This window comes from Geotrypetes seraphini, chromosome 19, assembly GCF_902459505.1.
Source record: "Geotrypetes seraphini chromosome 19, aGeoSer1.1, whole genome shotgun sequence".
Lineage (NCBI taxonomy): Eukaryota > Metazoa > Chordata > Amphibia > Gymnophiona > Dermophiidae > Geotrypetes > Geotrypetes seraphini.
In genome coordinates, this window is record NC_047102.1 from 586,442 (window position 1) to 603,827 (window position 17,386).

Sequence of the window (17,386 nt, forward strand, 5' to 3'; positions counted from 1 at the left end):
AGCAGCCTATTGATTAGACCAGTGGAATGAAACTATCTCTGATGTTCCTTATGACTGACAGGTCACTTCAACCTCCATTGCCATGGGCAAAAGTGTTAAGAGAAGCTCTCTGGAAGAGAAAAATACTTGCTGTTATCTAAATCTAAACTTGCCTTGAGCTTTAGTTTATAAAGACTGGTAATTAAACCTAAAAATAAAAAATAAAAAGTTCCACGAATGTCAAACAGTCATCAGCTACCTTTGAAGCTTTGCTGCTTACAAAAGTGTCAACGTTCTTTCTAATTTAATACTTGTCTGCATAGGAAAAATAGACTTTTAATACACTTAGAAGCATAGATCACTTGGAATCTAGGAAATGACTTGTGAGTGCTGTAAGTACATTTGTTATGCAGTGAAGCCTAGAAGACAGACCATCATATTAGCCACCAGACACAGGACAGATGGCAGACATTTACAGGCGTTACTTGATAGTTTTCCAATGTAACCTAGAAAAGATGAACCTCTGCCTATCTTCACTGCTGTTTAAGAACAGTAAAGTCGTGCTTATATTTGGATCATTCTTCTGGTTTTATTTTTGGATCTGTATGGTAGAGTGGTTCTTCAGAAGAAACATTTAACTCTAACTTTATGCTAGTAACATTAAAATCACTATTAAGGTTGATGCTCAGAAATAAATGTAAATGTGACTAGTTCCTGACTACATGCTCAGTTCATTCATGAAATCATGCATTTTCAGATATCGGAAATTATTGCAAAAATCTCAGATCTAAAACATTTTGGATACCATTCAAACTGGTTTGTAACAGTAAGTATGAACAAAATGAGCTCTAAATAAATGACACAGGAGGCAATAAATTGACACGACAAGTAAATAAAAGGCTAAAGCACTTCATACCATTAAAACTGTTTTAATGTTGTTGCAATTCCACAGTGCAACAATCATCAATGTTTGAAAAACCCAGAGTTCAAAAATCATTTTAATTGCTCCTTCAGACCTGTGTTACAAAGTAATGGCATGAAACACAAACCTAATGGTCTTTAACTATACTATTAGTATTTCTTATTTTAGCATTTTATCAAGTGAATTCCCATCTGTCTCATCCCTGTCCCCTCCCCCGTAAGAAAAACGTTAAAATATTAACCTCTGCTTCAATGAATAGTTTCCAGAATCTGCCAGAACTGGGGAACTGGGAAACAAGACGATCATAGGTCTTCCGTGCTTTGTCTATAGGTTGATTCTAAAAATTGAAAACCAATAAAAGCATTTACAGTAACATTAACTTCAAGTAAATGAAAATATTGGTATCTATTAGGAGAACCCCACAGAGTGACTAGCCCCATTCAGAATGAAATGTAATCCTATGTCACTAAACCTGTGCCTCTCGAATGAGAATGCTCCACGCGTCAAGATCGTATGGATTATCTTCTAATTTCTTTTCAGCTTTCTTCACTTTTTCTGGAACATACTCTGCAGCCTACACAAAATGAAAAGAAAATATATTTAAGCACACAAATTTCATCATGTGTTGGAAATATTGTACAATTCATACAACTTAATATAAACAAGAAATAAAATGGACAGTCTTCATAGTGGTATACAGTACTAGTCCTAAAGAGTTATCAGAAAGTTACCAGAGGTTAAGCATATTCATAGTAAGCCATAGTAAAACTACCTGTCTCATGACAGACTACTTAAAAGCAAGAATAGTAATTTTTTTTTCCAGAAAAGCCAGGAATAATTTTATTAGACATTATATTAAGAGCTCACATTGTCCAAACCTGAACTCAAGTTGAGTTAAATTTCAGGTCCAGTAATGTCTCTACCCATATGGGCTTACAATAGAGGGTGAAATGACTTGCCCAAGGAGCAGAAGTGGGAGAAGCAGAAGTGGAACCTTGATTTTTGGCCCTAGATGACAAATCTGGCTTTCATTCCTATCCCTGCCTTTTGCTCCCCATGCAAGAGGGATCACTGGATGGCATGAAAGCAGTGTCCATAAGAGGGGGTGTTAAAAGTTCTCAGCCCAACCAACTTCCTAAATTCTGAGCATTATTTTGCCACTGTGGCTGAAAAGAGTATTATTTTAGTTTGCAAAGTGCCAATTTGCAGAATCTTAATGTTATGATCATTGATTGAACCATGTCAACAATACGCGTGGAACTCCAAGCCATCATGAAGTTCCTATTCCTGCCAAAGAAAACGCCAAAGGAAATCCATTAATATATGATGCAGACATTGAGTGACAAATGCCCATCGTACTCCACAGTAAAGAGAGGTGTGCAAGCTTTCAGCACGGACACTAAGAGACCGAACTTGCAGCAGGGTCAGAGAGATCTCAACGGTGTCAACTCCTGAAATTGTTGACCATGTCCATGACCTGATTTTGGCAGATCAGTAAATATCAGCTAAAACAATTGCTGAGACACTACAGATATCCAGGGAATTTGTTGGGTGTATAATCCACGAGCAGCTGGGTATTCTGTCAGCCAAGTAAGTGTCCAAATATTTGAATGCCAATGAGAAATGATATCAAGTGTATACATCCAAGTTGATTTTGCAGCATGTTCAATGAACTATTAACAACCTTTTGGAATGACTAGTTATTGTTGATGAATCATGGTTACACCACTATGATCCTAAGACAAAACAATAGTAGCACTCAGGTTCTCCAAGGCCAAGGAAATTCAAGACCTAAAAGTCAGCAGGAAAGGTCAGACACAGTGTTTTGGGATTAAAAAAGATGTTGTAATGTCCATCTTCCATGGGGCCAAACAGTTAATACTACTGAAATTTGCTGTGCTGATTAGAGGAGGCATGGAAATAAAAAAGGAGAGGGAAGCTGCGGAAAGGAGTTCTCTTTTTGCAAGACAATGCTCACAAGGCTGGCAGAACAATGGAAGAGAGTTAACAGTGGAGTGCCGCAGGGGTCTGTACTGGGGACCGGTGCTATTTAACTTATTTATAAATGATCTGGAAATTGGAACGACGAGTGAGGTGATTAAATTTGCAGATGACACTAAACTGTTCAAAGTTGTTAAAACACATGCGGATTGTGAAAAATTGCAGGCGGACCTTAGGAAATTGGAAAACTAGGCATCCAAGTGGCAAATGAAATTTAATGTAGACAAATGCAAAGTGATGCACATTGGGAAGAATAACCTGAATCACAGTTACCGGATGCTAGGGTCCACTTTGGGGGTTAGTGCCCAAGAAAAGGATCTGGGTATCATTGTAGACAATATGATGAAACCTTCCGCCCAATGTGTGGCGGCAGCCAAAAAAGCAAACAGGATGCAGGGAATTATTAAAAAGGGATGGTTAACAAGACTAAGAATGTTATAATGCCCCTGAATCACTCTATGGTGCGACCTCATTTAGAGTATTGTGTTCAATTCTGGTCTCCTTATCTCAAGGGTCATTCCATGTCAAGTGGACCAGGAGCCCACCACGCTCGATCCCCTTGAAATCCAACCAAATTTTACAGGGATGTTGTCTAGGGTCTCAAATGAAACTCTGCAAAAGTTTTTGGATCTATCTCAATTTGGTCAGGAGCTAGGGGTGGTTGAACAAAAGCAATCGATCCACTCCCATGCCTCGTGTGACCTAAAACACCAACTTTGCTTAAGCACTGCGGCAGAAGGAAACTACCTAGGAGTCTGAAATTTTGCAGTTTGGTACAACACCTTGGGGCAAGTTTCTGTGCCAAGTTTGAAATCTTTTGCAAATGTGCTTACATTTCTACAGGTCAGCAAAATAGACAAAAAATTCATGAACAAAAATTTTTGGCAAAGTTTGGCTCCATACTGCTGCTGGTAGGCAAGTCAGCTGATGATACAACTTTACCAGCAGACATGTACCATGAGGTACTTCCAAGATTTGCAATACGAACCTTTACAGTGAAGTGAAGCTTAAGATATGATCATTCAAAAAATATGGCTTTATGTATTTATGCAAATTTTCACTGTTTTTCAGATTCAAATATCTCTAATGTGCCGTTTTTTTATATCATATGAAAGAGCATGTTTTTTTGCTACAGAAGCTGTCCTGTTTCATCTTGGACCTGACCTTTCTTTGGTGAGAATTAAAGCTTCAAAGATAAGCATTAGTTGTATATGCACACGAATGTTTAATATTGAAAAGAGGCATGTTTAACACAAACCATGTTGTATGCAAATGAACGAGGTACATGAAGTTTCACAGTTAAGTTCAGATTGTTACTGTTTTATGATCCCCTTCCCTGTATCCATGCATCTTCATATACCCACTGCCACTGGTCATGAAGATCATGACAAGTGCATTATACACTGAGACTACATATTTATCAGTTATTGATCCATTGTCTGAAAGACATTCCCAATAGTCAGATAATACCATATAAATTTCTAAGCTTTATTAAAGAAAAGTGCATAAGAACATAAGAAGTGCCATCTCCGGATCAGACCTACGGTCCATCAAGTCCGGCGATCCGCACACGCGGAGGCCCTCCCAGGTGTACACCTGGCATAATTTGTAGTCACCCATATCAAAGATCAGGAAATCGCATGAATTCAGCTTTTAACTCAGTTTCTTGCACATGGGTTTGAAAGTCTGGTCAATATTTGCCAAAATAGCTTACCATGCTAATGTAATTTTGAAAGTTTTTTGTAATATACAGTCTCTTCCTCTGTAAACCGCTCTGAACTGTTTGTGGTATTGCGGTATATGGAGAGACTGGAAGCCCTGAATATGTATACCCTAGAGGAAAGGAGAGACAGGGGAGATATGATTCAGACGTTCAAATACTTGAAGGGTATTAACGTAGAACATAATCTTTTCCAGAGAAAGGAAAATGGTAAAACCAGAGGACATAATTTGAGGTTGAGGGGTGGTAGATTCAAAGGCAATGTTAGGAAATTCTACTTTACGGAGAGGGTGGTGGATGCCTGGAATGCGCTCCAGAGAGAGGTGGTGGAGAGTAAAACTGTGACTGAGTTCAAAGAAGCGTGGGATGAACACAGAGGATCTAGAATCAGAAAATAATATTAAAAATTGAACTAAGGCCAGTACTGGGCAGACTTGCACAGTCTGTGTCTGTATATTGCCATTTGGTGGAGGATGGGCTGGGGAGGGCTTCAATGGCTGGGAGGGTGTAGATGGGCTGGAGTAGGTTTTAACGGAGATTTTGGCAGTTGGAACCCAAGCACAGTACCGGATAGAGCTTTGGATTCTTGCCCAGAAATAGCTAAGAAGAAAAAATAAAAAAAAATTTAAAATTGAATCAGGTTGGGCAGACTGGATGGACCATTCGGGTCTTTATCTGCCGTCATCTACTATGTTACTATCCTAAAAACCTGATCTGCCTGTGGCTCTCGAGGACCAGAATTACCTATCATCTAGCCTAGTATCCTGTCTTCACAGAGGTCAATCCAAGTACCTAGCAAAAAACCAAATAGTAGCAGCATTCCATGCTACCGATGCCAGGGCAAGCAGTGGTTCCCCTCATGTCTGTCTCCCTCTGCAGGAAGGTCAGGATGAAAGGCACTAGGACAACCTGCAGGGAGAGCTGCCACTCAGACCCAGTAACCTGGACTGCACATGCGGTTTGAGCAAGGTGGAAATCATCTGAGAAGAAAACCCCTTACCTTTCAAGCAGCACCACTCAAAGGCCTTGCCATAAGACAGAAGAAATCCAGATCCTCGATGAAGACTGGACCTCGCCGCATGATCCTCCTTCCTTTCAGAAGGGGATGTGGAGAACCCTCCAGAAGACCCATTGAATCTGTGAAGCACAGATGAAACCAGTATGGGGCCAGGAGTATCTCCAGGAAGGGGTGGTTTAGTATCTGACAGAGGACCCTGCCAATCAACAGCTAGCATTCTAACATATATAGAGACATTTTGTCTGGGCCGGGGCTGCAATAGGGCATCGATCCCTGCCAAACTGGCTTCCCTTGGGGAATTGTAAAAGAAAGGACCATTTTGTGTTTCACCCTAAAGCCAACAGATCTAGACAGGGCGTCGTCCAGTGCTCAACCACAAGCTGAAAAATCTCTGGACTCCATTCCCAATCCTCTGGGTCCAAGGTTTGGCAACTCAGGAAGTCTGCCTGTATATTCTCTGTTCCTGTAATATGTGCCAAAGAGCAGAACCTCAGATGGCACTCCATTTGCAAATCTGGGCTGCCTCTTGCGCCACTAATGCACTCCTGGTTCCTCCTTGCCACTATGCTGGCATTGTCCAATATCACCTGGAACTCTTCCCCTAAGAGAAAAGGGAAAGAAAAATTAAGTCTTACCTGACATTTTTCTTTCCTTTAGTCACTGCAGATGAATCCAGAGATGTGCGAGTTATGTCCATCTACCAGTGCAAGTTATATCCATCTACCAGCACGCAGAAATAGAGAACCAAACTAAGCTCTGTCATATAGGATGGTAAGCTCCCTGGTTATCCAGTATTTCTCATAACAAAGCAGTAGGACAATCAAGAAACACCTTGAGGCAAAGAGTCACCCCCCTTCCCCCCCTAACAGCCCTCGAAAATGAATCCAACAAGAATCCATTTCAGAGCAGCCACAAAGTCCCAGACCTACGGAAGAAAAGAGAAAATGAGTAGTAAGAATGGGAAACTGAACCAAATGAGTCAGAGCAGAGAGTCTAAGTAAGTTGCAAAGATGGCATGCAACTGCATGGCAGATGACATCCCACCAGAGAATGTGTGCCATTAGCCATACTGTATCTAGGTCATGCTGCCAAGCCCAAAGTAAGGCTCAAACTGCCACAAGCCCTGAAGGCCTGCTCTTTCTGTGCAGATGGAACCATGCTGCACATACAGGTGGAACCAAGCAATACAGACGGAAGTGTTTGTGCTATATACCCAGAGATGGAGCCATGCTGATAAAGAGAGGCAGCGATGCATTCTACATCTAGACCTGGAGCCGTGATGTATAAAGATGCAGAGGTACGCTCTATATCCAGAGATATGCTGTACTGCCTAGAAAGGTGGAATTGTGCTCTATTGCCTGAGCAAGCACTGCACCAAGAGGCAAATTCAAAGTCACACTCTACAATCAGATATGGAAGTGTTGTACAGAGAAAAATGGAACCATGCCATGCAGCCAGGTGGATTCACACACTACCTCTAGAGATAGAACCACAAGAGGAATCACAATCTACATTCAGTATCATAGCCAAGCTGCTCACCAGGTGGAGTTGGGTCTTACAGATAGATGGAGATGTACTCCAGAACCAAAGACAAAACCGTGCTGCATCATATGAAGCACTCCACAGTAAAAACAGAGCTATATCAGACATAAAAGGCAGCAATGCGCTTCCCAATAAGAACTAGGAAAAGCCATGGAAAGATGCCCTTCCCAGCATTTTTGGAGTTGTACTGCAGAGATAGAGATAAAGGTGCACCATGGATCCAGCAGATAGTGGAGACAAATGCCACAAAAAATGATGGAGCTAAGGTACCGTACACACCTAAAGAGGAACTGTGCCCTACAATCAGAGAGGTGAATGAGCTCGACATGCAAAGACTGAGTAGCATCCCACACCCAGAGATGAATTTGCATCTAACGTTCAGACACAAAATTCCATCCCCTAGAGACACTCCATTAAATCCCTTTTCCGAGCGTGGATCCCAAGGCAATACCCACCAGTATTGTGAGCAATATGCTGCAAGACAACCAGGAGATTCTCTCCGCCCTAAGAGATGGATTACGCTGCCTAAACAGAGAAAGATGGACCTAGCACAGGCCATTCTGTCACAGTGTACCTTCAACGAGGGAGCTGTGCACCAACAACAGAAATACAGACGTGCACTATGATCCTAGAGGAAGCCGAATAAGCTTGATAGAGGAAGTGTGCAGTCTCATCCAGAATGGGCTGAAGCCCTCTTGGAACAGCCTCAGCCCATACCACTGAGCCACACATCCCAAATGGCACTGTGCATTACATGCAAGGCTGGAGAGCCAGAGGCATACAATGAAGCTTCTTCCAGCACAGTGAGGGGAAGGGAGGCCAGCCATCTCCCTCACTGCACTGAGAACAGCAAAGTTCTACTTTTTCTTCAGCAAGAAGCCCTGCCCCTTCTTGCTTCAGCAGCCATTTCCTGCCAACTGAAAGGTTTTCCAGAGAACAGCAAGACAAAAGAAGGCTCCCTCCATCATGTCCCTCCTTCCTGCGCCCAATGCCGCTCGACACGAGGATCGGGCTTGGCTCCGCCCACTACTGAGTTCCTGCTCCTCTTCAGTCCCAGTTAAAGGTTGCTGAAAGGTTTTTCCAGAGAACAGCACCCGACGCTGCTCCAGACGCGAGGATTGGGCTTGGCTCTGCCAACTGCAAAGTTCCTGCTCTTCTTCAGCCCTATTTGAGGGCCACCAGCGGGCCCTTTGTATGGCCCAAGACACCAAACTATACAAAAAACAACCCAAAACACAGTAAAAGACCCCCCTACAACAAAATAATCCTCTCCCTACCACAAAAATCACCAGTGTAAACACCAAAAGAAACACAGTTCACTCCACCCAAATCCACAAAAATGAAGACAATAAAACAGAAACAAATGGTTATAGCCCTACTACTCTTGATCCTAACATTCTGGAAAGCAAAGGAAACTATAACTCACCAATTCCAGTTATAGTAACAAGCACTAAAAACCACCACCCAGCAGGGAGAAACCATATAAACGTGGTTGACTGCTCCACCTGCATGCACCACAGCATCCCTCAGACCTGGGGGAGAAGACCTACAAATACCTTCCGAAACCATCCCAGGGTCAACATAAGAACATAAGAACTGCCATCTCCGGATCAGACATTCGGTCCATCAAGTCCGGTGAGCCGCACATGCGGGAGGCCCAGCCAGGTGTACACCTGGCGTAATTTTAGTCACCCATATCCCTATATGCCTCTCGTAAGGAGATGTGCATCTAGTTTGCTTTTAAATCCTAGAACGGTGGATTCCGCAAAAACCTCCTCAGGGACAGCATTCCAGGTGTCCACCACTCGTTGTGTCAAAATGGATGAGAGACCACAAATTAAAGCTGAACGAAGACAAAACCAAATTCTTATTTCTAAAAAGAATCAAAACCCCAACCATAACAGACCTAGAAATAAACTCCATCACATATCCCTTACAACCCAATCTAAAACTGCTGGGAATAATGATAGACAAAGGCTGCATCATGCAACTTCAAATCAGCAAAATGGTTCAGAAGACATACACAATTTAAGACAAATCCGAAAATACTTTAACAATGAACAATTCAAACTCAAAGTATAAGCGCTAATCCTAAGACTCCTGGAGTACTATAACATACTTTACCTGTCATGCCAAGCCAACATGCTAAAACAATTACAAAGGTCCAAAATACAGCTCTAAGACTGATATACTCGCTGAAAAAATACAAACACATTACCTGACCTTTCCAAGACTCACACTGGCTCCCAGTATAACATATATAAGAAATCATGTTATGTTATGTTACAAATTCTACTGCACCCTATTCAAAGCCCTAAATGGAAATGGACTAAGCTATCTGAACAACCACCTAATCAGGAAAAACTCATCCAGCTCTAGGAGAACTCAAGCATACTTTACCCACCCCCCAATCAAAGGCATGGAAAGCAAAAAAATATGATATACTACTAACCACCAAAGCAGCGAGAATAGACCGCCACCTCTCAAATCTGCTGACCACGACGCCCAACTACAAAACATTCAGGAAAGAACTGAAAACTATACTATTCAAGAAATTTGTCAAATGATCTAACTAAACCATATCAACCCTCCCCAGATCCCGACACATACTATAGCTATTAACCTTGTAATCTCCCTGGGAATGCCCAGGCCAATTCTTGTTGTAAACCGCCTAGAACTGAAAGGTATTGGTGGGATAAAAGACACCAATGTAATGTAATGAAGTGCACCACAGGGAAGGAGAGTAGTGGCCATTGACTACAAAGTGATGGAGCTATGCGCTACATCTGGAACTTAGGTCCACAGCTGTGCTCTACATCCATTAATGAAGCCCTGAGTAAGATCCAGTGCTGGATCAGAGCTCCATATCAGGAACCATTTCCCACAGCTGTGCTCCACATTTAGAAATGGAGCAAAGAATGACATGCAGGGTTGGAGCAATGCGCCACTTCCAGTGCGGGAACTGTGATCGCCATCCAGAGGTGAGCTCCACTTCTGCAGAAAGAGCAAGACAGAGCCATGCTCTATAGCAGAGTCTGAGGGTAGTGCTATGGATGAAAAAGGCCAAGGCCTAGAGCACACATGTCAAACACAAGGCCCGCCTGGCCATTTTATGTTGCCCGTAGTGACTGTGCCACATCCAAGAGCCTGACCACGCAGCCCCAGTTATGATCCAAGTGCCTGAACACGCAGCCACAGTCCCAGCAGCATTCCAAGCACCTCACCATGCTGCCTCAGTACCCATTTGCAGGCAGCTCGGGCGCTCCACACAAGTGCCTGACTGTGGCTTGTTGTTATTTTCAGAGCATGATTAATGTATGAGGATGGCACTCTTTTAAGGTCTAGCAAAAGTAACTCAGATATCATTAAAAACTATATATATATATATATATACTAGTCTTTAAGCCCGTTACATTAACGGGTTCTAGAACATATGTGTGTGTGTCTGTCTTTATTTCTTTCTCTCTCTCTCCTTAGCCGCTTTTTTTCTTTCTGCCTTTCTTTTTCCTTGGCTGTCCATCACCACCCCTTGCCTGCTCCCCCTGTCCATTTTCCCTTCCTTTTACCTCCCCTGTGTCCACCACCACCCCTTCACTGCTCTCCTTATGCAGCAGCAGCCCTTCTCCCTTTGTTTTACCTCCCCCCTGTCCAGCAGCACCTGTTTCCTTCTCCCCCTGTCCAACATTAGTCCTCCGTTCCTTTTTTCTTCACCCCCCCTGACCATCAGCATCTCTTTCGTTCTCCCCCCTGTCCAACGGGTGCTAGAGTAGACTGTTTTTTTTTCCTTTCTCTCTCTGTGCTAGGATGCTGTCTGTCTGTCTGTCATTCTTTCTGTCTGTGTCTCTGCCTTGTGCCCTGACTTCCTGTATTTCTCCATTGCGCCATGCCTGCCTATCTCTTGGTGTGTGCCCCCAGCACACCCTTCCCCCCAAAAGAGCCCCGTTTTCCAATGCCCCTGCCCCCTTTTGTGCCATGCCTGCCTGCTCCGTGGCCCCCTTCTGTTTCCCCCCTATGATTGCTGCTGGCCCAGCAAACCCCTCACCTCAAAGCAGCCCCCTTTCCCTCTCCCCTTGTTGAGCCATGCCTGCCTGCTCAGTGATCCCCTGCCCATGATTGCTGTGTGCCCCCAACACACCCCTACCCCCAAAGCAGCCCCTTTCCCTCTCCCCCTGTTTGCCTGCCATGCCTGCCTGCTCCCTGTGCATCAGCATCAGCATTTCCCTCCCCTTCACCTGTTCCTTCGTAGCAGCATGCAGATAAAACGGCTCCCTTTGTTATTTGCTGGATTTTTTTTTTTTTAAAGTTTAAAGATGCCGACGCGGCTCCTCTCACGATCCCGCCTGCGTCGGAAGCCTTCTCTGACACAGGCCGGGATCGTGAGAGGAGCCACGGCGGCAGCGTTAAACTTTAAAAAAAAATCAAACAAAGAACTAAGGGAGCTGTTTTCAAAGCCGCCGCCGCAGCTTAAGGGACAGGATTGTACAGCTGGACTTGCTCCTGGGCCCGCGTCTGCCCTCCTCCGACATCCGGCTCCCTCGAAGCCCTCCTCCCCTCCCCCTTTCCCTTCCCGCGGTCCGTCTGGCTGCGGTCCGGCCTGTGGAGGCGATTGGCTGGTGACGTGCAACCCGCGCATGCGCACTAAAAAAAACGGGACAGCTCAGGGAACACTATTTTTTTAGTGCGCATGCGCATCCTACCATTTTATTATATTAGATATATATATATATATAGTATATATATGAAAAACTATATATTTAAATATATATATATATATAAATATATAGTTTTTTATGATATATACTAGTATCCTATATAATAAAAGGTTAGTGGCGCATGTGCTTTTAAAAAACCGTGATTACTGCAGCTGTGGTGTGTGATCCGTGGCCGTGTTCCATTTTAGAATCCAGCCAATGATCACTCTGGCCACGCCCCTCCTCCCGCCCTCACCAACCCGAAGGAAGCTCAGCAGACCTCCCGCCCTCACCTCACCAAGCTGGAACCATACCTCCTGCCCTCGCTCACCGCTGCTGTCACTGCCGCTGATCCTCCTCTTCTGGCCAGCCTGCGATCGTGGCCGTCTTTGGCGGGCCGCTTTCCGGCCTCGGTGGCACGTTCCCTCTGACGCACGGGATCGCATCGGGGGGAGCGTGCTTCCGGGTTGGGGAGCGGTCTGCGAAGGTCGCTGGGGCCGGCCACCACGATCGCAGCCTGCTTTGAAGAGGAGCAGGCCAGGTAAGCAGGGGGATTAATTCAGGGGGCCAGAGGGAGAGGGAAAGGGGCCATGGAGAGATAGGGAGAGGGAAAGGGGGCTTCTTTGGGGGGGAGGTGTGCTGGGGACAGACAGTTTTACTCTGGGGGGAAGACAGAAGGGGCCATGGAGAGGGAAAGGGGGCTGCTTTGGGGGAGGGGTGTGCTGGGGAGAGACAGAAGGGGCCATGGAGAGACAGGGAGAGGGAAAGGGGGCTGCTTTGGGGGAGGTGTGTGCTGGGGGCAGGCAGCTTTGCTTGGGGGGGGGGGGGGAGACAGAAGGACACAGACAGCAGCCAAGGAGAGAGAGATAAAGAACCAGACAGACACTCTATTCTAGCACCCGTTAATGTAACGGGCTTAAAGACTAGTGTATATATATATATACATATACACTATAGTTATGTTATATATATATATATATACACTAGTCTTTAAGCCCGTTACATTAACGGGTGTATATATGTGTGTATATATATATATATATATATATATATATACATATACACATACACATACACACACTAGTGTTTAAGCTCGTTACACTAACGGGTGCTAGAGTAGATGGGGATCATGAACAGATCAGAGAAGGTTATCATGCCGCTGTACCGGGCCATGGTACGCCCTCACATTGGCACAAACGACACTGCTAAGAATACCCCGGAGAACATAACTAGAGACTTTGGAGCCCTGGGTGAGAGGCTGAAGCAGACAGGAGCGCAGGTGGTCTTCTCCTCGATCCTCCCAGTTAGAAGCAAAGGAAGTGCCAGGGATGAGCGTATACTGAGGACTAACGAGTGGCTTCAAGGATGGTGCCGGGAAATGAACTTCGGATTCCTGAACCATGGAGAGGCGTTGCAAGGACTTCAGGGACCAGACGGACTCCATCTGACCAGCAGGGGTAAGCACATCTTTGGACATCAACTAGCCCGCCTGCTTCATAGGGCTTTAAACTAGGTAAGTCGGGGGGAGGGTACCCATTCAGATACAAATGCAGTAAGGAACGATCCTGACGAGGTGAGTCGAAACTTCAATTCTAAGTCCAAAGTAAGTGCCCCCATTGCAAACAATTCTCTAGGAGTCACACTACCCCAGGTGGGAAACTCCCAACAGGGACTTAGCAATCACGGGGTATGGAGGGCTATGTATGTTAATGCACACAGCTTAGGCAATAAGATTCTAGAATTAGAGACCGAAATAATGAATGCCGACCTTGACGTAGTGGCAATATCCGAAACTTGGTTCACAGACTCTCATGGGTGGGATATGGCTATACCGGGATACAATTTATTTCGTCAGCACAGAGAGGGAAAGTCAGGGGGAGGGGTGGCACTATACATTAAAGAAGACATCAAAACTACCAGAATCACAGATGTCAAGTACACTGGGGAATCCCTCTGGGTGAACCTGGCCAGAGGCAGGGAAAAATGCCTGTATCTTGGTGTAGTATATAGACCTCCAAAACAACTGGGAGACAAAGACTCCGAATTAATTGAAGACATAGATAATATCACTCTACGGGGAGATGCTGTTCTGCTAGGGGACTTCAACATGCTTGACGCAGATTGGAATTCATACTCAGCAACAACCAGCGGCAGCAGGAGACTGTTAACATCCATAAAGGGAGCATGACTCAAACAAATGGTATTGGAACCCACTAGGGCCCAGGCGATCCTGGACCTGGTACTCACCAACGGGGATAGCGTCTCGAAGGTCTCGGTAGGAGATACGCTAGCCTCCAGCGACCACAACATGGTGTGGTTCTACCTCAGGAAAGGTTTCCCTAGATAAAACAAGAAAACAAAAGTACTCAATTTCCGAGGCACTGACTTCGAACGCATGGGAGATTTCGTCCACCGGACACTGCAGAACCAAGCTACGACCGATGATGTGGAAGCTTTGTGGTCATCCCTGAAATCTACCATACATGAAGCGACAAGCCTCTACATTAAATCAGTACACAAACGGCGGAGAAACAACAAACTCCAATGGTACTCCGCAGAAATCTCGCACCTCGTCAAGGAGAAGAAAAAAGCATTTATTTCCTACAAACGAACGGAGAATAGGGAAGCTAAACTAGAACATAGGGCGAGGTATGCAGCGGTCAAAATGGCAGTCAGGGAGGCCAAACTTCGAGTGGAAGAGACTCTGGCAAAGAACATGAAGAAAGGGGACAAATCCTTCTTCAGGTATATTAGTGATAGGAAAAAGAACAGATGGGATAGTACGCCTTAGAAAACCAGATGGGAACTGCGCAGAATCAGATTCCGATAAAGCAGAACTACTGAATGAATACTTCTGCTCGGTCTTTACCTGCGAGGCACCGGGGCACGGTCCGCAGTTGCAGGCAAGGCCCAGCGTGGAAGGCCCGTTTCAGAATTTTGAGTTCACACCTGGCGACGTCTACTACAAACTGGCAAGACTCAAGGTGAACAAAGCCATGGGACCGAACAATCTACATCCCAGGGTGCTCAGTGAGCTGCGTGATGTCCTGGCAGAACCGCTATCAGGACTCTTCAATCTCTCCCTAAGTTCGGGGAGAGTCCCCATAGACTGGAAAACAGCTAACGTCGTTCCACTGCACAAAAAGGGTTGCAGGGCAGAGGCTACAAACTACAGACCGGTGAGTCTCACATCAATAGTATGCAAACTCATGGAAACACTAATCAAACGTAAATTAGACGCAATCTTGGATGAGGAGAATCTACGGGATCCCAGTCAACACGGATTCACCAAGGGTAGGTCCTGCCAATCCAATCTCATCAGCTTCTTTGACTGAGTAACAAAACAGCTAGACTTGGGAGAAACCGTGGACGTCGTATACCTAGATTTCAGCAAAGCTTTCGATAGTGTCCCGCATCGCAGGCTGTTGAGCAAGATGAAATCAATGGGGCTTGGAGAAACACTAACTACATGGGTCAATGACTGGCTGAGTGGCAGACTTCAGAGGGTGGTAGTTAACGGTACCCTCTCTAAAACATCGGAGGTGACCAGTGGAGTACCGCAGGGCTCAGTCTTGGGCCCCTCCTTTTCAACATATTCATAGGGGACCTAACTCAGGGGCTTCAAGGTAAGATAACGCTATTCGCTGACGACACTAAACTATGCAATATAGTGAGAGACGGAATTCACCCGATAGTATGACACAGGACCTACATTTGTTGGAGCTTTGGTCCTCGACCTGGCAGCTGGGCTTCAACGCTAAGAAATGCAAAATCATGCACCTCGGCAGCAGAAATCCGTGCAGAACTTACACCTTGAATGGTGAGACCTTAGCTAGAACTTCAACAGAACGAGACTTGGGAGTGATCATCAGCGCAGACATGAAAACTGCTGATCATGTGGAGAAGGCTTCATCTAAGGCAAGACAGTTGTTAGGTTGCATCCGCAGGAGTTTCGTCAGCCGGAAGCCTGAAGTCATAATGCCATTATACAGAACCATGGTGAGACCTCATTTGGAATAATGTGTGCAATTCTGGAGGCCACACGACCGAAAAGATGTGCTGAGAGTAGAGTCGGCCACCAGGATGGTTTCGGGGCTCAAGGATCTATCGTACAAGGAAAGGCTGAAAAATTTGCGGCTGTACTCACTCGAGGAACGTAGGGAGAGAGGAGACATGATCGAGACGTTTAAGTATATTACTGGCCGTATCGAGATGGAAGAAGAGATTCTCTTTCTCAAAGGACCCTCAGCCACAAGAGGGCATCCGCTCAAACTCAGGGGCGGGAAATTTCATGGCAACACCAGGAAATATTTATTCACCGAGAGAGTGGTTGATCCTTGGAACAAGCTCCCGGTGCAGGTGATCAAGGCAAACAGCGTGCAAGAATTTAAGAGCAAATGGGATGCCCATGTGGGATCCCTTAGAGGGTTAAGCCAAGGGAACCTGTCACCAGGAGTGGGATCCCTAGGATTGTAGACTTGGGGGTGGGTCAGTAGAGTGGGCAGACCTGATGGGCTATGGCCCTTATCTGCCGTCATCTTCTATGTTTCTATGTTACTACTCAAAAGGGTCCAAAGAAGAGCGACTAAGATGGTTAAGGGGCTAGAGGAGCTGCCGTACAGCGAAAGATTAGAGAAAGTGGGCCTCTTCTCTCTCGAACAGAGGAGATTGAGAGGGGACATGATCGAAACATTCAAGGTACTGAAGGGAATAGACGTAGTAGATAAGGACAGGTTGTTCACCCCCCCCATGATTGCTGTCTGCCCCCAGCACAACTCTCCCCCCAAAGAAGCCCCCTTTCCCCGTTGTGCAATGCCTGCCTGCTCCGTGGCCCCTGTCTATTCCTCCCCCCCCATGATTGCTGTGTGCCCCCAGCACAACCATCCCCCCAAAGCAGCCCCTTTTCTCTCCCCCTGTTGTGCAATGCCTGCCTGCTTTGTGGCCCCCTGTCTGTTCCTCCCCCCTATTGCTATCTGCCCCAGCACATCCCTCCCCCCAAAGCAGCCCTCTTTCTTGCCTGCTCCATCTTCATAGCCCTTCTTTTTCGCTTCCCCTCCCGTTCTTCCCCTCCCTCCATCCATCCATGGTTGCTGCCGCCGCTGCCGCTCTTGTTCCTATTCAAAGCGGCCTGCGTTATGTAGCGAACCTCGCAGGCCGCTCTCCATATGGTAGCATCGGGAATGTGCTCCATGTGGAGAGCGGCCTGCGAGGTTCACTACAGCCGGCTGCGAACCTCAGCAAGCTGCTTCAAACAGGAGCAGCAGCGGTTGGTGCGGGAGGGGGACTCGTGGATGTGTTCCCCACCTGACACTGCCGCCGCCAGCGCTGCTCCGCACCCCCTTCATCTTGCCCTCTGGTGCGCCAAGCCGGCGCATGTGCGTAAGCCGCCAGCCATGGATGGACACAGCACTTGTCAGCTACCCACATCCTCTTAAGTGCGCATGCGCGCTTAAGAGGATTATTATTATAGATAGATAGATAGATATAATAGTGAACACTTTTCAATTGCAATT

General features: G+C 45.8%; 1 protein-coding gene across 2 annotated transcripts in view; it reads right to left on the reverse strand.

Moving 5' to 3' along the window:
* The window catches only part of CSTF3 (cleavage stimulation factor subunit 3), a 150,761-nt gene that overhangs the window by 121,698 nt on the left and 11,677 nt on the right, over window positions 1-17,386 (reverse strand). For both annotated transcript variants that reach the window (XM_033927844.1, XM_033927842.1), the window contains exons 2-3: window positions 1,374-1,475; window positions 1,143-1,238 (exon numbers count right to left, since the gene is read on the reverse strand). Coding sequence is in view for 1 of the 2 variants with exons in the window: in XM_033927842.1 (XP_033783733.1) it covers window positions 1,143-1,238; window positions 1,374-1,475 (198 nt within the window). In the remaining variant the exon portion in view is untranslated. The remainder of the gene's footprint in view (window positions 1-1,142; window positions 1,239-1,373; window positions 1,476-17,386) is intronic.